Source organism: Trichoplusia ni, chromosome 22 (genome assembly GCF_003590095.1).
Source record: "Trichoplusia ni isolate ovarian cell line Hi5 chromosome 22, tn1, whole genome shotgun sequence".
Taxonomy (NCBI): domain Eukaryota; kingdom Metazoa; phylum Arthropoda; class Insecta; order Lepidoptera; family Noctuidae; genus Trichoplusia; species Trichoplusia ni.
The window spans coordinates 3,787,814-3,813,711 of NC_039499.1; the positions used below are offsets into that span (position 1 = coordinate 3,787,814).

Consider the following 25,898-nt stretch of genomic DNA (forward strand, 5'->3'; position numbering starts at 1 on the left):
AGTTAGACAAGTCGTGTGCAGTACAAACATGTGCAGACTAATTATGTATTAAAATAACTAATCAATAGATAAACGAAAGTATGAGATTATTGATAGCCTAACATTTTCATGGTCTCCAATTATGTCAAGCTTGTTTGATGCAATGTAAAATTTCTAATGGTCAGCAAAATTATTGTAATTATTAGCGCATTCCTAAAAACGAGTTGTGGACAAATCGTGAGGCGAGTGTTCATGAGCTCGCGGATCTAAGACAGCGCCATGTCTGGCTTTCACCCCCTAATTATAGGTATTTTAAAAGAATAGACGTGAATCAGACAAGTGCTTGAAATGCGACTCGTGTTGCCTCCATTAAGAAGTGAAGGTGGTATTAATCGAGACGGGGCATAAAGTAGGCGGTTACCAAAAGGTTTACTTTAGTAATCAACTGTGCAATAAAGAAATGGTTTAAAAACAACGTTCAAGCGTCCGTAACATTAATAATGAAACTCTTACAAAGAACCACTAGTTGAAAGCCTTCTGTTTATTTATTTTTTGCGGAAGAAAGACACCGGCTTTGTCGTGCCGGTTATTTACGCTAAAACTATGCGGTATCATCAAAATAATGACATGTTTTATATTATTAAATACAGTTTTCATATTTTTATGGCATTTTGATTATAGCAACGCCTTATAGATCTGTTTACCTTATACCGAAACCTAACAATTCTAAAACGTCAAGAAGGTTTCATGTCGTATATGACTATAAGACCAAGCGGCATTTCACGACTCATTACAACTAAACTGGGTTAAAAACAAACACGCGTGTTCGACTAGTGCTACTAATAACAAAGAGTGAATATGTTTTGTGTTGCGGAGCCGCCGTGTTTACCTGCCCGCGGCTGAACCTAGTTACTGGAGGAAATCGAAAGTTCCAACGCGGTCGTCTTCCGCGCCTTCTGCGTGCATTGTCACGGCTGACGGCACGCGATTCAAGGCCCTTGTTTTCAAACTGATTTCTATACACACAATATTTCCCTTCATATAAGTATTGCATTTCGTATTTAATTTATAATACAGTTTACACTGTTAAGCATATGTCTCGAAGCACTAATCACTTCTTGGAGAAACATGTGCAAGTCATTTATTTCTGTCAAACTTCATAACCTTTAAACAAACAACGACATTAAACTTGGAGTAACTCGATAAACGAGTGCTCGAGTCATGCTCGATTAAGAATAAAACGTTTTTAATAGTTCAACATTCAAATCGTTTAAAATATGCAGAGTATTTTCATCGGGCTAAAGTTATCGTGTCTCGGTCTTTAAAATCTTCAGAGTAAGATAAGAATCGAAGATATATTGAGCCTGACCCACATACACCCATTTCCGCGTATGTAACAGCGGAGTAAAAAATCATGTTCGCTTGTCCGACGACAACATTTTGCGATTGTAACCTATTCACATCAAATGCAATTAGTGGGTCAACGGCTTGTCAGAAGTGGTACGGTGACGTAAGGATCATGCATATATGTCACGAGAGATGCTAATAAACAATTAACAGGGAACGGTAATGAGGAAGCTCGTTGACTGCTCCCGGCGAGGGGAGCGAGCGGTGATTACATAGAAAGTACACTACCTAGTAAAGAATTTCAAAACTATCGAGTTATTGACCTGATAAATGTAGGCACGGCTGACTTCTATCGGTAATTGCATATCACTTTACTTGTAGGTCAATTGCTTATACCTTCCAATAATCGTAATTGCGAGGCGTGTTGTCTGGGACGCCCTCGCTTAGACAATGTGACTTAAAATGTGGGTAAACGACGCGTTGACCATTAGAGATCAGAGAGAACAGATTATTTTCATGGAACTGGTCGTTATTGTTTAGCGCGTTCACGCTTTTAACATAAAATTAGTTAATGAACAATTTATTTTGTGGTACACTTTTCTTCAAAAAGCTTTTAGGATTAATCTGGAAATATTTCATCGAAAAAACAAATTGAACGCAAGCTCACCAAAATATCGGTATACCAGAGTGTCATGACTTGGCCGCTGTCCACGAGCGTCACAGGTGAGGGCGAGGCTCGTTGGTCATTGTCACAACTCTGCACCAGGATCACAACACTATGCACTTGTTCGATTCACTCAACAAAACAATAATCGTCCAGCGATCTTCACGTGTAAGCTTTAAACGAGGACATTGGCCCTTACTTCAATCGCAAACTTACAGAATTCACCGAGATGAATGACACAAATCGATACCGTACGTTCGCACTGATTGACTTATCATTCACGCTACCGAATGTTTGCTGAATCGATACCGGCAATAAATCAAGTTGACGAAAATGAATAAATTTCCGAAAATGTGTGGTGCAGGTCGGGCGGGCGGCGCTGACGCGCGTCTGTGTGATTATGACGGCGCTCCACCGAGCTGCGTCTGCGCACCAGAGAAAGTGCTCCCGCGCAGACTCCGCGCCGTCTGCCAAAATGTCGTTTTCACGGTAAGGAAACGATGATTTTTTCCGGATGACCCATTCAGTACAATGGAATTGTAGTTTTCTTTGAATTATTTTCTCTTTGTTTCCGATTTAGGTAAATGCTTTTAATATTGAACTGATACTGTTATTTAATGTTTATAGTTTTCGAAACAATACAGTTTTTATGTTCGAATGAAATATTGTTTTTTACGTCACTTATTTCTTATTTAAACAGTTTAGGTTGAGTGACATAGTGTGGAGATCCGGGTCCATCCATTTGCAAAGTGATTTATAATCGAGTGCTCGCGCCGTGAATGACCGTGTCACTCGTAATTTCATCGGAACCGCAAATGCAACACTCAGTAATAATTGTGATTTGTCATACTTTTCCTTCGAGTTTAGAAATATATAGGGTTGTCAATTACTCTCAACAATAAGTCCATTTTTTTAAGACGCTACCAATTTCGAATACTTTGAAACATATTATTTTTCTTATGTTCAAACTGTTACTTATTGTACCAGAAATACTTAATGTTGATTTGACTAACTTTAAACTGACGCGTTCGATAGTATAGTTCTCAGCTAGTATTTTTTTATCTACCCTCAGTTTCTTCACATACTGCATTAACTAAACTGTATACATATGTACTAGGATTATAAAAAGACTAACTTAAATTTCATTTTAAATAATTTGATCTATGATTAATTAATGTAAATGAGCTAAAGACACTTAAATTCTCAACATGAGTAGGTATGCTATTTTCCTCCAATATTTTTTATGTCAATTCTCCGTATTTCAGAATCTTTTTAACAGGATGTATATCAATCCGCAAGGTCAATAATTTATGTGTCTACTTTTTGTTCACGTCAAGCGACAACCCTCTGCCAATTTCCTTAGTTTGTCATTGAACTCATTACATGAAGCTTTCGCGCTTTCTGTTAGCACTGTGTCAAAGTAAAAGATCGAATCGCGGAAACCGATGCACGATGGTATAACTTATAGTTACCGACACTCTGTCTGGAAGATTTATCACTGACATGTTACCGTGCAATAAAACTTTTAAATTTGGACGCGTCGACGACATGTAGGAATTCCGGAATGACTTCATTACATGTCTAGCTCGAAGTGCCTCGGAGACTAGCTACTTATTTTAAAGAGTTAAGGGAGCGTATCGAACGACTAATCTTACGATACTTAACGACACTATCTGTGAACAAGTTTGACAGTTTCCGTAATATTTTCATTTCTTATTTACGTAAGTTTAATAGCGATTTGTGTAATGTGATTTCTCTGTCGATTTAATCTACTTATCGTGACTAAGTGACGAATAAACAATAGGCAGCTCCGATGATTCAACGGCGGCGTCTTGAGAGATTTATGGTGCGTGTAGAAGCATAGATGGATATTTGGTAATAATGAGTCACTCTTACATAATGCCGAAAGCCAGACGGCTCTACTTTTAAGATCGCTATTTTGTACATGAGATTGTGTCAGATGTAAATGATTTAGCAATTAATTTCGTATTATGTAGTCTTCAAATGTTCTATTTAGAGACGTTTTTAATAAAGATTTTATCTCTAAATAGGTATGTGTTAAAAATTCAGAATATTTTTTATGGTATTTGTTGATGCGATCGAATCGCATGTCTCTAAACAATTTCATTTTACGTTACTTTCAAAACTAGATATTCACCCAGTAAACGCGTATTGTAGCTTTCTATTTAATGGCATCCTGTGTACCATGAGTTACGGGTGTAATGTGCATTTACAAATTTATCTACAGGCTAGAAAGTATAATGGGAACCAGATCAAGCTCAGTCGATGGCTTGATCCCGATCTGCCTTACGTTACATTACGTCAAGCTAACGTCATACGTATTTGGGTCAGCTCGTTTAATATTTACATTCATGTTTTATAGCCTATTTTACTCTATTTATATCATTGCTGTTTTAAAGTAGAACGGATATGCGTCCTACGTGGTCACCAGATGCGTTTTACATAATTGCTTCTTGTGAATTACAGTGGTCTGCCATGGAAACCCGAGGAGGTTATATGTAGGTTCGTTTCGATTGTTTAGTAAACAAAATTCTTACGGGTAGCGTGCATTTGTTTATTTTGTTTTGTACCGACCTTCGAGAGCACTCATCTGCTTCCAATATATTCAATCGATATTTACTTATACGCTCTTTAAAATCACATAATCAGACGGTTTACTTTTCGTATAATTAATGCGTCTTTCCCATGACTTCTGCCTAAAGCCTAAGGCGTCAGACATGACAGCCTCAACAAAGGTAATGATATGTTAGCCCACTTGCAAATTACGGTCATAACAACAATTGATTATATTACGTAATGTAATTTTTATGCTTTTTGTCCGTAATAACTTTGAGCGCTGTCTGATGACGCAATAATGGTGACACATACATAACGTTTGGTACTTATTTGATTTTTATCTCACTAAAATATGAGTGTATAAAAAGTAAATTGCACTGATTTTAATTTGTTATTTTGACATTTAGTAAAGTAAAGGTTTTATTTAAATTTTTTTTTAAAGTTTAATCTCAAACTATAACCTTTTATTATGTTTATTTTCCTGCTCTACAAATGAAACAGATACGTTACGGTCAGCAGCAATGCTTGTGAAAAATAAAAACAATTTTAATGAAGATGTCTTGGTATTTAATCGTGCAGCTCGAAAGCGCTTTTACCCTCATTCCGAGACCAGCCTCATTACTTTCGCAAAATGTTTACGGAATCAAAACAGTACAATATGCGGAAGTCCACGACTGACACTCGGTAACAATTCTTACAAATGATGTTAGACGACGCGAACCAATTTTAGATGAAACCGGTCAAGTGGATATTGGAGTCGCGATACCGAGGGCTCCGTACAAATAGGCTAAAAAATACATTTTTACAATGTTCACCCACCCATGACTGTACCGAAGAAATTAACATTTAATTAAGACTAATTAAGACCTTTTTTAAGTTTTTGGCGGCAGCAGAAATTACTAATCTGTGAATTTAAATTTCAACTGCCTAGCTAACATGGTATCTACATGAGAAACTACTTGGCGACAGATAGAGAAACAGATAACGTAGTCTCCGTAAAAGAGTTCAGATTTTACACTTGGGGCACGGAACTTCAAAAATAAATAAAATGAAAGTAATAGAAAAGTATTTAAAGCGGAATAAAGTTGCGGACTCGTGCTAACAAGTGTGATTAGTCTGTTCACGACGTTTTGTTTTGTTTACGGGCCAGTCCGACCCCGAAAGGCAGCGGTCCGGTGCGGGCCGCGCCGTACCGCTCCATTGGCCGCCGATCGCTCGGAACATATATAACAGATACGCTGTTTTAATAACTTCATTAATATCGTCTTGAACGTATCAATGTTGTATCTATACTAATATATAAAGCTGAAGAGTTTGTTTGTTTGAACGCGCTAATCTCAGGAATTACTGGTGCAAATTGAAAAAATCTTTTTGTGTTCAATAGACCATTCATCGAGTAAGGTTTTTGGCTATATACCATCACGCTGCGACTAAAAGGAGCGAAGAAACAATGGAAAATGTGGAAAAAACAGGGAAAATTATCCATCTTCGATAGCTTCCGTTCAAAGATTCTTAACTTATATCTTCTAGCCACGCGGACTAAGTCGCGGGTTAGATAAGCTAGTTGTTAGATATAATTTAAATATAAATAATTCCTGTGTCCCACTGTTAGTTGGGCATAGTAATATTGTCATTTCGTCTTGTCAATCGCAAAACTGTCTTTCCATGTGACTGACTATGAAATTAATAATACAGAATCTTCAAGATCTGCACGTTTTCACTGAGATTTCTTTCGCATTGTTGTCATAACGTCACCTGAAAACTCATTGGTATCTAGCTCTGCTAACTAGCAGATAAACGGTTTTACATTGACGCGCACGTTTCTTTTAACTTTTTAACTACTTTTAAACTCTTACTTTTAACTTTAAATACGAAACTAGGTGAAGTGATTTAGACAAATCTCGCCACTGTATTTTCACTTTAACTAACACAGATATTACTTTGTATACAGATGTAAATGAAACTGATAATCGCTTCGCTTCATGTAAATATTTTGGCGTCCAAACGTTCCTCACGATGTTCTACTTTCTTATTTTGGAATATTGCACGCTCTCGTTTTGAGTTTAAGTTGTTTATTTTATCTGTATTTATAATCACGCACTTTAAGAAGATGCGGTTTCATTAGGTTTTATGTATTTTATTGGATTATATGTAAAACCTCTTTAGAACTAAAAGAACTTCGAAAATAATGAGTAATAGGAAGTTTATGAAATTAATTAAAACGAGTACATGTTTGTTATGGCTCGTCGACTGACACAATGGTAAAACAAAACGACATGAAAGGAAAAGTTGTTATTGGAAATCTAATATTTGACAGTAACTGGCTCTAACAATTAATCAAAATATGTTAGATACTTTCTACGTACCTACCTCATTACCATGTGAAACACGTCAAATTATCGGTAGTAATGGCACGTTACAAATTATACTCAGACCGAGTGAGTTTGACAAATGTGGGCAGGGTTTTGGCTAATCGATTGATTTGTCGCTCATATTTAAATATAGCGTCTTGAGACATTGGGTACAAAAAGTATAAAAACCAACCCTCACAAGTCTTGGTAATTCGATACGATGAATCACTGAGTATTTTAAAGGATTCAAATTTGCAATTAATGATAGAAAGCGAGCAATAATTGGCAAGACTCGGTCAGCCCACTCGTTCATTCAATAGGCACGGATGCGGAAGCCTGGATGAGCGGCGTGGGCGATATTGTTTTAGATACAACCGAGAAAGTTCCTATGTGTAACTCTAAGTGATGATTAAGACTATTGAGCAAGGCGTAAGGTTACACAGACCCCTGTAATACGAAGTGAAAATTAATTAACATTAAGTAATGCCTGTTAGGCGGTCGGCGTACTCGATATCCGGCAGTTACCGATACGATTCCGTTCCTATCGATATTCGCAATTGGAGTAACTGTTTGGAACTTATTTAATGTACGTAATTCCTTATCTGTTACCGGTTACAGTAATTAGAATTCAAAATAGTTGTTTGAACGCTAATTAAACTGTATTGAATTTCTGTGATAAGAACATAATCACTTAGCTATAAACTATCGATGTTTAGGAACAAATAAAGTAATAAAGCAACATTATGTGGTGACGTGAGCGCGATCTGAATATTGCTAGTAGATAATGTAACTATAGATACAAATACCAAGTGTCACATATGGCATTAGATATTGGCATTCATTTCCAGAGTTTCTATATATTTCCACGTTGGGCATTGCGAGGTCATCGACCCCGGCAGCATGCAGCGTCACGGACGGACGGACGCGGGCGTGCGTGTGCGCAGCTAACCGATTGCAGGATAAGCGATTGACAGTAAAGAGCCTACTGAGATGCACTATTGCGATTCTATTTTGCCATTGAGAGTCCACAATGTAAGGGCGTTTGATTTAGAAATCAATTAAAATGTTTTGGTTTCGTAATTCGTGTATTCTGCTTTCAATCAGTGCCCAATGAGATTGTTGTCTTCAAAAGTGAACATACTTCTTGATAAATTAAGGAATTCCACGTTAAAGCATTCCTGGGACAAAGTGGTTTGGTATGAGGTATTTAGTGAGTTTGGAAATAACAATTATTCCTGGAACGACATCCGAGCGATAAAGAAATGTTTTAGCGACTTCCTGCTCTATTATTCGTTACAATCGCTGTCTGAGAATGTTTTAGTAGTTCGAAAGGAAAAGATAAATTTACCTTTCGAATGATTCATGAACTTTTTTTAATAGAAAGTAAGGTGCTTGTTTATGTGAAGATAAAACTTAAACATTGATATGAACGGTCGATACTGACTGCGATAGCGTTGTTTGTAGCTAATTAGCGTTGTTGGAAGTGCAGTACATTTATCATTATGAGCGGTGTATTTGCAGCGCGTTTCGCAGAAGGCAGACACTCAGTCTGGCTCGGCCATGTGCTGCGGCTCTTTGTCCACACTCGTTCGTCTACTAAGTACCACTGAGCCAATTGAAATGCATGCTTTGTTTAACTGCCAGTACTATACGCATATGGCTAGTGGTAGTGCCGAGATTTTTCTTTGTATGAAAAAAGAATAAGAGTTGCTTCATATCACAAGAAAGATTTTCCTGTTGCATATTTTTAAAAGTCTAACTAAAAAAAAAGATATATGGATATTCGTTTGAATGGTGATTTCTAGTTATAGGTTCGGGTAAGTGATGCAATAGTGAGCGTTAGTTACGAGGTACCGTGCGCACTTCAGTCACTAAGTGTTCCAGTGCAGATATGGTACATATCAATTACTGGGACGTGTCCACATGATGAAAAGCTTTCCCCGCCGTAACGGTTCACGCTATGCACTTGAGCATACCATTACTGTTGACGATTTAATGGTCTACTGGACTGAATATTAAGCGAAGCATATATGGAGTTTTATTTAAGTATGTGATTGTTATTATGACAGCAATCAATCATATGTTCGGATACTGCGGTCGTTAAAAATATTCGATACTGCATCTGTGATTCATAAGTTGAAGACAAAGTAATGAATACTGGAGGTTTTGCAATGAGAATGAGATGCGCACCTGGTCGTGACTACAACAAACACTGCTGCAGGCTATAAAGAACGGCAATTAACCCTTCACTTACGGCACAATGTCAGGTACGCAGAGGTCTAATAGTACGTAATGAGTGGACGTCCTGGAGCGCGGGAGCGAGCCATCCGTTCTTGGAAGCGCGCCTCACGATCATGACTGACAGACAGACAGACGCTTGTACAATGTTAAGTAGAAGCCCGATGGCCAGATATGTCGGAAACGGTAGATGTTGCGCGGACCGGTCGCGACGGACCCGTCGAATAAATCATAGGCGTCTCGTGTAACACCGCAATGATCTGACATACGGTCGGCGAACCATTCTATAGCTCTGTTAAAAGTGGACGGTAAAATTATATACGTCATAGGCCAGTTTAGGGTGTAACCAGCTGACATTTTGTTATTAAAACATCCTATAGTAAAATTTTAACTGCCCTTGCCCCATAAAACAATAACCATGTCTTTCACAGAGTGTTAATTTATTAAATATCAAAGCTATTGGGTCAATGGCAAAAGCGGCAACATAAAACAACATTTTTGAAATCTCTGAAATAGTTCTCGAATTAAGAAACACTCTCGAGAGCTGCCAAAGATAAAGCTAATAAAAAATCGTAAAAATTCGATGTGACTGACATTTAGTTTACAAGGGCCAGCGATATTGTGAAACGATTTTTAAATTCGACTAGCCGTGTCGTAATGCACGTACACCGATGTTATGAGCACTGAATAAATGAATCACAACCGCAAGACGTTATTTCATGATAGACAATAAATACGCCACAGTAGTACAGTACGCACTCACCGCGAGAACCGTTACTTATGATTTAAAAAGTTACACATTGATTTATCGATATTATTTTAGCTATGGGTGTTCCGATAAATTATAACCGAAATCAATCGTAGTGTAGTGAAAGTTTAATCACTTTAACGAGTGGTTTAATTAGGTACTAACTATAACCATCAAAATAATATCTATATTTTTTACAGGCTGTGTGAAAGTAGAAATTTCGAGTAATAAATACAAAATTCAATGAAAAGGAATATTCCTTTTATACAAGGACGTGAAAGGGAGCTAAGATTGTTGAGAACCATAATTGTTGCACTTGGCAGTGCGGCCGTGATTCAGACGGGCTAAATGTCAGTGACCAATGAACTTTACGTAATTACGCTTAATAAATAATTTTCTGTGAAGGGCTTGTGCGTAATGTGTGTAATCGTGTAAACATACTAGAGGTATAAGGTATAGGCCGCCTATAGGGTCACGTTGGACACCACGACGCGCGACTCGAAGCGTAGGTACTACAAGATTTTAGTACTTATTAGAAAATTTTAAGTATTTCTCTAACACGCTGACAGCGTCAACATCACGCGACAAAAAACAACATACGTGAGTATTCGAACTCCATTAGTCTGAGCATCTATTAAATAAACATTAAGCTTATTTACTAAATCGCAGAACTGATCTGAATCACAGCAGATTAAAAAACAAACAAATGAAGTGAATAATATTTTTATGAAGGTACCAAGGTACCAGTAATGAGTCTTCATCAAATTTATAATCCGCAGTGTCGTTTCCGCATTTTGTGGTATTATTCTAATAATAACAAAGCAAAACAGATTACACAAAAAAACATAACGCTGTATCAGTTACGCTACTAAAAACAGACCGATTCGCTTGTTACTCGATAGGTACCGTGTTTTGCAAAAACGATGAAGCAAGGACCAGTGTGCAAATAACTTAGTACGGGTATTTTGATTTATCTATAAGGAGTACTGTAGGGCTGTTATATACTACGTTTAAGATCGTTATGCGGACGGATACAATTAAATATTCGATGTTTTAAGAAGTACCATCCGGCAAGATACAAATTCCAGTACATCGTAATATCGATAATCAATCAATCGAAAAATTATCGATGCCGAATCGAATGTTGCAGATACGATGCGCGATGGTTAACAACAAATAGTTCTAAATCGATTTGCAATTCGACCCTTGTAAATGTTGTTCTCGAGAATACAAAGTGTGTTTAAACGAAGTTATGAAATCAATCGCGCCGCATGCACTACGGTTCCAAATGTCATGCATGACATAACTCGGGTCGTTGGTACCATAAACGTATAAAGAAATCGAACGGTTATTAGCATAGGTTTAGCATTATTTGGCATACGTAATTATTTAGTGCCAGTTCATGCTTTGATATATCGTAGAGAGTCGTTATGAATTTGCTTAGTCGGTGATAGTGAAAATGACTAAATTAATATTTAAATACGAATACTACAATACGAATACTACTCGTTGTATTTTACAATAGGATATTTTCGACGGCAAAATAAAACAAAAAGAAAATTTCACACTAGTACGTTCAAACGACCGGCTCTGTTTAAGAATGTACATATTTAATCCTTAATTTAGAAGGCCCATACAATTTGGATGGCACGCGTCAACAAATAACAATACGGTTTCTACCTCAAATGATTCAAGGATGAATACCGATTGCGTGCGGGTGCGCAGCTCGATTTGCAGGTGGGTCACGCTCGGACACCGCCGCATGGCGTCATATCCTCACTCAATTGGCCACTATAATTAATAAAAGAATTGCGCGCGCGCAAGGCAACTCTATGTTCGGTAATGGGCGGCGATCTTGACGCATTGTTGACGCTTTCGAAGACAAATTGTTGGCGGACGTTTTTTTTTCATTTCATTTAAGGATACTGAAGGAAAGGCTGTTTGCGTTGATTCATCAACTTGTCTGCAATATTGCCTAGTTTTTTTTTACGCTGTAGAAGGAAGTTTAGGCTAGCCTATAGCAAATAATTCAATCAAAACAGCAACAAGACAGATCGATATTATTTCCCCCATATTTTGTCTTTTGAAAAGGTTATTTATAAATGTTATGATTCAAGCGATTACATTTAAGTTCTGTCAAGGCAGAGCAGGTTACACCAGGGGCGCATAACTATTGTTCACGACACGTGATCCAGACGGCTTGTCAGGACTTATCGAGCTGTCATCTACTGCCCATTATGAGCGCAGAATAGACATGTGACCTCACCACGATGGCTGCAAGGCCACGAGGCCTTCCCAACCTTTTCTTTGTATAAGATGAATATAATAAATCATTTACTATCGATGGGTTCAAGGTGTGCAATGAGAAATCTTAGCAGTGATTGTTTTTCGTTGAATACTCTCCTCAAATACTGTTTTTACGTACTTATTGTTTGCCTATTTCACGTGTCAAACAGCAAAATGCCTAGTTTATTGATAAAAAAAGTTTCCAAAAAACAAATTCCATTGTTCCGTTCCGTTAAAGAAATTATGACTTTTATCGACAAAAACGTATGCATCGCTGTAATTTCAGATTCGTTACGTTGACTATAATTATCTATAGTTGTTTTATTATTTGATCTGTGTATAAGGCGGGACAGGAAATGTATGCGGTAGTACGAGTACTATACCAGTCTCGTGTGTCATAGAGGAAGAATATTGTATTCTAAATCCGCAGGTAACGTGAAGCATGCGATGAGAATATCTTGGTACGGTCAGTAACAAAAGTCACTGGTTAAAACAACTGAAGGTGCTCTGTCAAATTAGGGCGTTGCCGTTGAGATCTCGTAGCTCAATGAGAAAACTAACAAAACACCAATTTCCAGTAACATGTAGATCCGATTTTCGTTGGCTTTTATTAGTGACGGTACATGTAGGAAAATTGCTAAATACTCATCACACAAGGTCCTAGTATTGCAGAACATTTCATCATATGGTTGCTTTACAGAGATTTAAGCATTAGTTGGTGTAACTGAACTCTAGATAAAACTCCAGGTAATTAATACACAAAGTTTCTAAAATATTCTGCACCCGAGTTAACCCGTAACCTCTAAATGACTTGCAATCCATTTTGTATAAATCAGCAAATTTTAGGGATTCTTAGATTATGAGTCAACGACCTCTGATGTTGAATGACGGCTTTGCATAACGTTTTTCCCTTAATGGGTCTTTTGTGTTAAAAATTGCGAACCATTGCAGAATACCTAATGGTTTTAGGGAGGATTAGGGATCGCCTTCTAAAGATCTTTTTAAAAAGGTTGTTGACATCAAAATGAGCCTTTTTAATTTATGTTTACTTTGTTCAGAATTTCTATCAGGAAATTATGGAAGCAAAATAGTCTGGTCCAGCTTTTCATAATTACGTTACATGTAGCACCGACTTTACAACGGTATGGCGAAGGAGAATTCCTTTGCATAATTGTATGCCTCCAATAAATATTAGGGTCGCTACACATGTAAGGCTTACAACACACGAGCGACAACTAGGCCGTGATAATAGGGGAGTACAGCGCACGATGTTGATGTTGTGTAACTAGCTTATACCTTTTTGTATACATTGTAGTTTTTATATTGAAAATATACTTTATTATCACACGTAAACCTGGGATTAAAGAGTCTTAAACAAGTGTAATATTTCTTTTTAAATTAGACCTTTTTGACGAGAATTCTTCTAAGCAAAAGAAAGATGTCGACTGTCATCAATTTCAGTGGCCCAGATCCATATTCTAATATGCAGAAAGTAAACGATGTGAAGCATCAAGTGATCATTTGCGAGTAAACAATCATCTCGATGTAATACCGGAGTGTGAGGCGCCTGATAAGTAGATCCGCGGTGCGTATGTGGGCGAAACCGCAAACGTTAGAAATCGCGGACATGCGTATTGAATGGACGGGGACTGGTCGCGTTGAGGTTGAGTGGAGATACAAGGCTCGATAGAAAATATAAACAATTGATACATTTGTAACTGGGATTGATCACAATCTGGATTTGTCAGCTAAAAAAGAAAAAAGATCAGGAATTTATGTCATCTGGAATTATATAGCATTTACGATTCAAAAATAACTTCTGATTCTGCGAAGCCTTGTCCAAGCTATGTAGAGTTTTATACATTGATAAAATACAATTAAAATTTTGTCAGTAGGTAAATTTAAGACTAATTTCCAATATCCAAAGAAAAATAAAATAATCAATTTGCCATCATCTCGCATTTATGAAGTTTCTTCTTACTGTATGCACTGTCTGTGTCTGAAAGTCTATGGCAGCAAGTAAACCTAGCTCAGAAGAAAGTTGGTCACTTAAAGAAAGTTTAATTAATACTGCGACATTAGGATTGCGTTTTCATCTTGATTTCGTGCATTGTCAAGTAAACGAATCGCTTGGTTTCTTTATAATGTAAAAATGTCGGTCATTGCCTCGGGCTGTAGGGCGAGCGGTAAGTGGGCTGGTCTATTCAACTTGCAAAGTGAGTCTATGTAAAATCACTGGAGTAGGTGTAGAGAGTTCGTTTTATAGTCGTATCCTATTGGCTTTTAGCGGAAATAAATCATTTGGTATGGATTGATTTGTTGGAATTGCTGAATTGCAAAAATGCTGCAAAACTAAGACAAAATACCTTTGTATCGGAAAAGACCTTTTCCCAGCTGTGGGACGTTTGATATTAATATTTAAATAAGCCGCTTTTTACCAACAAATATGGATTGTTCTAGTCAAAATATTAAAAGGCGGGTGCCTATATATTTCTACTTCTCGAATTACCTAATAACCTGTTTCGAACCGGTCTGTTTCGTACTACATAATTCAATCAAGCTACGCCCGCATTTTGTAGCATCACTTTAAAATGATTTCGACAATGTAAAGAGATAATATCTCATGATTTAGCGAGCTGATAGGTGAGGAATGAAGAAACGGACGTAACGTTGCGCTTGCGCACGCGACCGCCGCTCACTGGCCGACTGGTGTTTGTTGTAGGAAATTACAAATACACTTTCCTGCAAATATAAAAAGGAAAACTAGAAAAAACATGTGGTTTTCTTTCCATGTCTTTAATTTGTGGCAAAAAAGTGAAACTCTTTTATATCAATATTTTATGGTGAAATCGATATATAAGTATATAGTTATATTTTAGGACAAAATTATCCAGTATAGGCGAAACCGATAAAGAGGAGGGAATTTAACAAGACTCAGGTCACTTAGTAAATAATTAATTTGTTTTCTATTCCAATGCTGACAATTTCTTCTACCAAACGACAAGTTTGCTTATGACACTAATGACGTATAGAAACCTACGAGTAAATGTTATTTTAATTACTTCTTAAGGCTGATTTTGCGTAGGATGGCGGGAAAATGTAAACTAAGTAACTCAAGATATTATTTAAACGATACTGTTAGTTGAACCTGACAACTAAATAATGTACCTACTTCCAATCTCTGTAGCGTATTAATAATAAGTCGTTTGTTATACATTAATTTATAATTACTTGAATTTAATTAGCTATGATATGATCAAACACGTTGCAACAACCGAAATATAACAGTCCCTAATATAAATTAAAGCTAAAACCACAACAAAAGCGACATCTAATAATGCTATTAACATACAGTTACGCGCCGTTGAAGGCCAACGCATAAGGGTCACAGGCACACCTGGGTTTACCGAACAAACAAACAAACATCTGACGATAACATATTTATAGAATTTGAAAAATTTTGCTCTTATGTCTTGTCAAATGGGCAGGACTCCAACTAAACACAGGTGCTAACAAAGCACGTGCGACAATCAGATCACGTGAGAAAATGAGTAAATATCTGAAGTAAAGAAACAATAAGACTGTGTAGTAATACGTAAATGAACATTATTAAAATAAATTAATATATTATAATAGATAAATTTGGTGAAAAATAGGACGATTGTAAGGACACCTATTAAGCTGAAATCCACTAAACCATTCAGGCAACAACGCTTGTCAAAGAAATATACAAACGCAATCAAAGACCACGTTATTTTAATTTTACTCATTTGTCAAAACGTAAAAGTAAACAATGACGGTTTTGAGGTCATCTTAGTGAGATATGGTCCGATATTTATCAAAATTAAATGTGTACAGCGAGTGATAGATGAGTAGAAAACTAGAAACCATCGAATGCCATTTAACTCATCAATTCTGCGATGATATGAGCATCCGATATTAATTAAAACTTTCTTCCTTTTTGCTTAAATGCTAATCATGAATCGAATCAATTTGTAAATCTAATATTTTTTGTGTATCTTCCTTAAGAATTTCATGAAAGTTATGGAAACCAGGTGTTTTGCAGCCATCGGCCCATAACAAAAAAAAAACTGGCTTCAATAAATAAATATTCGATAATCGGACCGATCCAAACCTCTTTTTGTCGTAAATCAAATAGGTTTATCGTAAAAAGTTAGCATATTATCATTTGGATATTCAGCTGTTTACAAAGATTTATGTACAGAAGATAATGTTTTTATCTCTTGTGGTCAGTTGTGGTTCTCTCTGGCGTCTTTCTTTGACGTTTTACGAGCAATTTATTGTGCTGCGAGTCAATAATACGTGGAGACAGTCAAGGTTTTTAATAGATTAATAAATTATATTCATTGTAGAAAAGATGGAATTTTAGATTCATTTCTATTATTAAATAACAAACAATTTATGTGTTTGTTTGCTTCGACTTTCTTTAAATAAAATTATCAACGTTTCGTCAAAGCTTTCGAAAGAATCATCATACAATTATCTTTTAGTTTAATATTAGGGAAAAAAAACAAAGCAATCTACCATTGTTGCATCTGTTATCCCTAACATTACTGGAGTACAATACCATTACACCAGTAATCATGAATATTATTGTCCCGAGAAAACTTAAAGTGAAATTTATATAGATACGCCATTGTTTTGATATTATTATACGCTTTCACTTTCCTGCATAATGCAAGGCAAGTGCTGTATCAAGGGAACTGTAATTTATTACTGAATATTTGATAACTCGCTTGGCGATGCACTTGTTTGTTTAAATACATTCAAATTTGAAGTTTGTTATTGATGTTTGCTTTCTCTTCAATACGTATGTGTAAACACGATAGACAACAGACGCTTTGTAACTAGACGGTGTGTTATTGAAAGATGGTGTCGTTAAAATTTCAATTTAGAAAATGTTTATAAATAAAATATATAAAAAAATAATATCTTTGAAGAGAGTATAATCTAACGACACCTCACAAGCTCAAATCCATCCAATCTTTGATAAGAGACTATACCCAAAACATACATTAATTTGCGGAACATAACCTTCTTTCTGACGCAGTCGGCTAGCTTTCGCTATACACGTGATAAATCAGCTGTCAGTCAAACTGATGCGTTAGTACGGAATTAGTTAATTACGTGCAGAACATAAATATACGTTGAACCTTGACACGTTGGTTTCCATGTTGCGTGGGAGTTATATTTTATTTATAACATGTCCGCTCATTATTTACTAGTTCGATGTATAGTAAAAATAATCTTGTGGCTGTTACGATGCCATTAATAGACATTACTGCTATTACAAGTTACATATACGCATTGTGAGTCTCTTGATTTAATTTAATCCGTTTCTCGTCTCTGTTTATGTTTTAAACAACGTTTCGTTCATAGAAATATCGTTATTTTATCTAAATGGCCAAATCACAGTCTGGACTGAATGTCAATGGATACTTTCATCGTTTTGCTGTATTTTAGTCTAAAATTATCTATTACCTACTAATACTACATAAAAGCTTCATTGATATAGCTGAGACTGAAAACATAAACAAAATGATATGAACTCACATAAAGTACCAAGGGGGGAGGGGGAATCATTACCCATGATTATACTTTCAAAAAATAAAACAGGAGACTGTCACGACATTAGCGATAATGACATTACGTTTGCAAAATTACGTAAAAGTGTTGGCGGCACCTGACGGCCGGCAAACCAGTCCGGTGCGCGCGCGCATCGCGACCAGTTTGCGACAAGGTCCCGCGTCCCGGCCGCCGGGCACTTCCACCGCGGGAGCGTTAGCCTCTATCAACCCGTTTATTATTTTTATATTTCGCGTCCACACGCAAAATGGCTGGCATTGCATGATTATTCGGACTCGCTTGTTGGCGAAGTCGTTAGTGAACCTGACTGCTAAATAAGAGGTCGTGAGTTCGATTCCCGTCTGAGACAAACATTTGTTAGATGAGCAAAGGTGTTTTTTGTGTTCTGTTGTTTTTTATTTAATTAAAAAATGATTATTTCACGCTTGTCTGATTATTAAAATAAAGGTTCTATCGACTTTAGAACCTAATCGCCGTGTGTCATTGTTAAAAAGTTTTCACATACATTCTTGCATCAACAAACTTAGTTTAAAATAGAACTCACTACATAACTTATATTCTACATTTCCTGTTTGGATAACACGTTCATTGATTAAGATTATCCTGTCAGTATACACTACTTAGTCCAAATCCTTCCTTGAACAATAAAATACTAATACAATTATGCTGTTGTATTGTGATCTATGATTAGGGAAACAATTTGGCAGCTATCGTGTTGTAGTAAACCAGATTTATGAACTGTTTATGGTATAACAACGAAATCGGAAGCGATAAATCGGTATAATTAAAGACACTTGTAATAATGTAAGATATTTTCATCCGAATTAGGATCCGAATCCGAATCCGTGAATGTAGAGCGATTAATTGAACTATTCTATAAATGAAATAATACCAAAACGTCAAAGCACTGGTATGCTTTGACGTTTTGGTATTATTTTCTATTTTTTATAAAGGTTTTGGTATTGATCAAGCCTCTCAAATGTAATATCGAACAATGAGACAGAAAAAAAAACAACAACCGAACAATTAAAAAATATTCATAAGAAATTGCACTTACCAAGCACATCAGAATAAATTTGAGTTTTAGATATAATTTTCGGAGGACCCACTGCATTTCCGTTCACAGTTCTTCGTCTTGTCACAGTCACACACAGAATGACAGATAAGCGAGTCTTTAACTCTAAACCCATTAGCCGTAACGACTGTCCACATAGCAATAGTTATACAGAGAGCAGTAATGGCAAAATAAACATTGAAAACGAGTAATTTTCTTATTAGACTTAATTAATCGTTGTTTGACGTACTGTGAAGGATAATACTAATACCATTATCACATTAAATCATTGTGTAATATGTGTTATGGCGACTATTGTATACACGATAGAGTATTAAATTGAGTATTATAAAACTATCAGAAACGAGCACACTTCATCAGGGAATATTTACTCACAAATATTGCAACTGTCATTGGTTAAATCATTTTCAAATCGGTTTAATAGTTCTTGAGTTTACCCCTACGACTTCAGTTACTGATAAACTCTACCTTTTAATAATATTAGCATAGGTAATGCTCCAGTGATTATACACAGAAAGATAAATATTGTAAAATAACGTTTATTATTTTCATTATCACGTTACCTTAAGTGGCACTTTGTTAAAGTAGTTCTTAGTATCATTAGTTAAGGATTAGACAGCTTAGCGGTTAATTATAAAAAATAAACATAATAAATGATGTATACTCGTTATTCCCACCTTTTTTAAGTAAAAACAAGTAACAAAAAATAGATATGCAATTTGTTCCTTCGCGTATTGGGTGGAAATTGATCATATTAATGTGTTATCCTATTTTACCTCACAGATTCATATTATGTACTACTTTATCCAGAACTCAAAAGATACTACTAACTATTGCCAATAAAAAAACCTTTTAAAATACAGCAACGATACCAATTTCATCTCATCCGTTTTTATATCATAATCTACGCGATCCACAACCTCACGTATAGTATACAATTAACCCTCTTCATAGCCCCCCCCCTTTCATAGCCGGGTTTTACATTCTTACACGGTACACAGTAACACCCGAGTATGTGTAGTCACGTCGCATTCCCCGCGCCCCTATGGCAGTATTCGACCGTATCTCTCGGAAGTAACGTGGTACGTGGTCTTCAAGCCACCCTCACATAATTTCGATTGGAACCCTACATGGCTTCGCAATAATTATGTACCGACACTGTTTACGCACGTACCAAGAAAGCACTCAGTTAACGCATGACCGTTCTCGTAGAGGTCGCAGTGTAGTAATATGACCTTTTTGCGTAATTTACTATTATTTGGCGGTTATTATATAATTTATTGTAACGTTATTATAGTCTGCATTGGTTAGGCAAGTGTAGACAGGCTGTTGCAAGATAAACGCTCAGATTAACAAGTTAAAAAATATTTAGAAAAAGACCTGTCATCATTTACAAACTCGGCAGTTCAAGTTGTTCTCTAGTTAAAAAAAAAGTTTAAATATCACGACCAGGCTTGCAATAATTGTGAAATTAATACGGTGCTGTAAGTCGACATAAGTGTTTTAAAGATCATGAACAACGAGTTTCAATTATTTAACCGCGACGTTTACATTGAGACGTAGTTGAAATACCAATTGCAATGGCGAAAATATCCCAATTTGGAATTACAGGGGTCTTGAAAATGTCTTGAGGGGATTCGAATATAGCAGTACTCATCAATGATACTGACCCAAAACGTTCGAAAATGTCTACTTGTCTCTACCTTTCTGTTTAAAATGACAGGGATAGCATGATACTTCGTTTGTGAATACTATTTTAATACATGGTGACATTAATGCCTGTGTCATTAAAAAAAAAAACAGTATCATTATGCATAATGCTGATAGTTTGTTTTGCCAATCAGGTCATCCAACACATGATCAAGGCGACGAACTTCAACGATTTTTACATAATTTAAATTGCATTTCGTAATCCATCAAATCGTGTACCTGAGCGTAAGATAAAGAAAATTCGTAAACACATTATGTAAGCAATCGGCGTGCATATATTTAATTAAGTCTATTCATAGAGTAGATCGAAATGTGTGTTTTAAATAAATAGACAATTGTTGTGTAAGTGCCAAACAATTTAAAACTGGCGATACCTGAGAATTGTATTCGGAATGTACAACAAAGAAAAATTTGAATCGAAGTGTTTCTATTGAATTCGAAGTCTATTTATATTTGGCGATTGTTTTGAAGCTATTATTACAATCAATGTATTGTTAATAGTTTTAGGCGATTCAAATTTCAGTAAAATCTCTATTTTATTTATACATCTAATTTTTTGTGTGTCCATATGTCATGCAATCCTACTAAACTGCTGAACGGATTTGAATGAATTTTCTTGTGCGTGTTTAGTCCTGGATGGTTTAGATTCATATATTTAGTTTATTTTTCTCTGCTTTGCATTGTAGTCAGCACTGAACTTTAGTATTCTGAAGCTATATTTTTTCTGCTACGTTTATCATGGACTGAATTTCCATTTGTTTTTTTTTTAAACTTAAAACTATGCATTACAGTAAAATCTAATTATTCTTACTTAATAGAACTTATAAGCTAAATACAATGACATAAAAGTACGTTTTACTCATAATTAAAACTTTATTAGAGTTGTTTTGATAGGTTTCTATTAAATCAAGTCGTAATATGACAGACAATGTGTAATAACATAAATCTATGCCAAGCCATCGGTAAACATTATCACATGTCTTCGTGACGTTCAAGAATAAGTAGAGTAAGTATATCACAAGTATTGAAAATAATCCCAAGTTAGTTATAAAACATTGGGTGCGTAACAACTTGTATGTATCAAAACTAACCGGTGTGTTTAAAACAATAAGCTTTCATAGAACATGATGAGTCGGTGTCTGTTTTAGAAAATCAATCGAGTTATAAAAGGTGATTCATTTATTAATATCGACGACATTTTTTTTTTGTATTATTTAAAATATAATTTAGTTTGAAGAAAGTTTTTTGAAGACTGTTGTTTTCAATTATTATATTATATTCAAATATTGAATTATTTCGATTTTTCTTGACTAGGAGGCGTAAAGAAAGTTTATATATCACTAAAGGTACTGATACCACTTGTACACATTTATCTTAAGTTTCTCTCAATTCAGAAGTCCTAACATAACATTCCCATATCTATCCGGCTAGTCTACTGTTTGAAGGTCAAAGCTGTGCTTACCCACGACCCCGTGGAGCCCCAGCGCTTCAGCCTCTTCCCGAAAATGTTTTGACACTGCGACAGACAAGACACCGACGCCGCCGGCTGTATCTTGTTCACGAAACTCTCACCTCTGTCTAATGTCATTTTACACTGGCACTAAACACCAAGTCTTTAATAATCACATAAAAATCCAAGTTTTATTTTCAATAGTCTGTTTTTTATCGCACTGTATACGCATGTGTTGCTATGTGTGTAGTGTGGAGCGCGTTGTATTCGCGTGCGGCCGCGTCGCCGGCTGCGGTGCGAATGCGAAGCGCTCCGTTTTCCCCTATCTCCGGAAAGCCGCCCGCCCTGGCGTCCCGCCCGCCCTCGTCCCGGCAAACCCGCCCAAACTTCCAATTAGAACATTTCGTTACTGGAATCGTATTAGTGTCGGACAGACGGCGTGTATGATGAATTCTAGTGAAAAAGATGTCGTTAGGAAATCATAAATGAAAGTAATCTTTCTGTATCGCTTTTTGCTTTCGTAGTAAAAGTGTGATTTATAAATATGTCTGTTCTATGTAATGATGAGTTAATATTTGGAGCGGACTACTATCCTAGTGATATTAATTATATATTTACCTACAAGCATTACTTTGACTTCCTAATTTCTATTCATAAAATCCTTTATTCTTCTTACGCAAGTAAAATTAACAGCTATCATATAACCTACATTTATAATGAAAGTACATTTCGTTATACGTGACAAGTGGTTAGTTCAGACAGAGCTCTCAAAATGTCATTAAGATAGTGTTCCATTAGTCGCCTTATACGACGTCCAAAGGAATAATTAGAGCGCCATTCCCTTTGTATTTGCCGACACAGGCTGAACTTCAAACGATGCCGAATGTGTTGCTAAACTGCTCCATCTAAGAGACAGTTTAATTACTCATTAACTATCGATATTATAGAGCAAATTCTGTGTCTGCAAGTTTGTACGAGACAATGTAATTTCTTGCCACGGTATAATTTATTTAAGAGGTTTAAACAGTTCTTTAACAAAGAGATGCATAGACTAAGAAGGTTTTATCAAAAAGCGGTTTAGATCCATTTCTTTAACAATTGTTTATTCACAAGTATTGCTAATAAATTGTTTCTAACCGAGCCTGTAATTAAATCATATCCTTTAACAGGAAGTAGTTAAGTATCTTAAGATTTACGATGCGGATGTTGAGATTCCACAACACGGTAATGTAATTATTACGACATCCATAAGTGCTAAAATATTACTTTGAATACGTTGGTCTTACGTCTACTAGTAACTAATTCCACACTACTATTAGCTTAAATAGAAATTACGTGTATTGGACCACGTAGCAATAACAACGAATTGCGATAATCGACTTTATTGCGTAGAACATAAAGGTGTTAATACCAAATTCTTGCCAGTTCCTTGTTGAAGATAATTTGTTGTTATAGATTTGCTACGTAATTGATGAAAGGCAGGAATGACACCTGATATAATAATGCGATAATTGTATGTATGTAAGAATACCTATGTTATTACCTACTGTTATATTTCGATGGATACCAATGAACTTAGAAAACATAACGCTTATTAAATTTATGTATCAAAATATACAAAAAAATGCGAGTCTATCAAACAGCTTACAGCCTTATTCTGTTGTTGCCTCATTTGCTCTATCCTTATACAGTTATGGTATTTGCTGTGTAAAAATAATACATGTTGGACGTGTTTTGTTTCGAACGACGGATAGACGATATCGTAATCAAAATCGTCAGGTTTTGTGCAAAATTACTTCTCATAGCTGTTTTTTCGTCCACACACTCAACAGGTATCGGCTCCCAAGACCTTGCTGACTTCTCTTTGAGAAATTCAAAATCTGAAAAGAAAAACTTTCTTCGAATAGGCCGTTTTTGAGGCACTTTTAAAACGTTAAAATAATGTCTCTAGGTGCACAGTCCCAAAATGTGATGGTCTCATAACCTACCAATCACATACAGACAGCATAGTATACATAGTTATTAGTAGTTATGGTATCTCGAAGGCTTGTTAGTCCTCAGGAAATAGTTCGTCCTGCCTCCCCAGCCCCGTCGATATCCGGCCCTCGCCGCTGTGTCAAGGTTCGACGTTAAACTTGTTACATCTACAGGATGGTGTATAAACGAAGGACGTTTAAAAGATTAACATAGAATATTGACGTCAAGTTTCGACAGATTTTGACGTAAAAGCTGCTCATGTTGTAGTAGAAAACAGTTGATGAATCTGAATTTATTGACATATGCTTAAAAAATATAATTTGAATTTTAATGGTGCGAAATCCTATCCCAGTTGTTTGTGTGCCAAGGGCAGTTTTAATTGAATAAAAAAAGTCTTGTTTTTTGAATTTAGTTAATTTAGCCATTTATACTTATTCTTCGACGTCTTTTTATACATATAAAGAGGTATTATCAATCATAATATGCAATTATAGTTATATTTAACTACCTTTAATATACCCAAGTCCAATTGAATCCAGCCTGTATATACGCCCACTCGTCATCGGAAAGTGAAATCTTTCTCTTTAGTGAGATGCGTGAAGTTTTATTGTCGATGTGACATCTCCGTTTTATGACAACGAATGAAATTACGTAACAAATGTCTTTCAAATAAATCTAGTATCAATTTGATCTATTTAATTGGATTTGGTATCTACATGACGTAGGTGTTCAAATATAAATGAAGTAGTTAAAAGTCGAAGACGAGACAGTTACCGAGTATGCTTGCTTATATCGCGGAAGTGAGATTTATTATTAAAGAACTCTCTGCAATAGATATATATATATATAAGATATTTTACAAATTGATTAAGTAGTTCATATTTGAAGCAGGAATTCATATTAAAAATAAACAAAACACGTAATGATAATAAGAAAACTAGCAGTAGCGTCAAATTAGCATTAAATAATCACTACGCATCTATTTGAAAATATATTTCTGATAGTTTTATTTTTCTATGAAGTCTATTTGAAACTATTTGAAACCCTATAAAGTCCAATGGTATTGCAATTATACCAATAAAGTTTACATATTAGCAGTATTTTAATCCACAATTACTAAGTACGCGCGGAGCCACGGTAGAGTGGACCAATTAATTGTAGAGACGAAACACCGCTAATTAATATGATAAGATTAAACGGAAGCTTTCGAAACGCCACGCTGAGTAAATGTATTCAGATTGCTTACAAAATATTAACTTATGAAACTATTATGACTGTATCTCGGTGTTACCTCAGGTTTGTAGAATTTTCAGAGAACATACATGTTAAAGTTAAGCAACGATCGTGCTAAGGAAATGTTCATCTATTTAAGTTATTGACAAATAAACTGAATATCACTGTGTTTCGTTGTTCTGATATTCAAGACATTACCGGTAATCGCAGCGTTTAAAATGATGATCAACGTTCAAGAATCCAAACACTAAATATGTTTAACTAATGTCAAAAAATAGAGTTCATTAGAAGTACGTGGTTAGCAGCTATCGTTTCCATCACCGAAATTCATTTTTGTCTGTTAAATGAAGGTTACCTAGTTTTAATAGTACAACAAATATTCGAGTTAAAAATAGTAAAATAATAATTAAAAACCTTCACTAGCATCAGGAAGGTCGAGTCATTGGTATCCGAACCCACGCACATTCTGACATGACATTACCAATCATAATCATGAAATATTCAGACAAAAAGCTTTTGTAATTATTGTTTCACAGGAAACTAGACGGTATATTGGTATCCGCCAAACGGGTGCTCTGAAGGATGGAGTAGCATTCCCACAAAACAATTACAAGGCGAATCAAAATTAATGACAACTTAGCCTTGCTCTATATTGT

General features: G+C 35.8%; 1 protein-coding gene across 3 annotated transcripts in view; it reads right to left on the reverse strand.

The window, feature by feature from the left end:
• The window catches only part of LOC113504638 (rho GTPase-activating protein 23-like), a 29,833-nt gene extending 7,428 nt beyond the window's left edge, over positions 1–22,405 (reverse strand). Inside the window, exon 1 of one of the 3 annotated variants that reach the window (XM_026887048.1) lies at positions 22,045–22,405. In XM_026887048.1, coding sequence (XP_026742849.1) covers positions 22,045–22,170 — 126 coding nt within the window. In that variant the 5' untranslated portion in view covers positions 22,171–22,405. Of the gene's footprint in view, positions 1–1,993; positions 2,361–18,854; positions 19,494–22,044 lie in introns of those variants that run through there. The other 2 variants (XM_026887049.1, XM_026887050.1) reach the window with 2 other exon arrangements.
• Between the last annotated feature and the right edge of the window lie 3,493 nt (positions 22,406–25,898).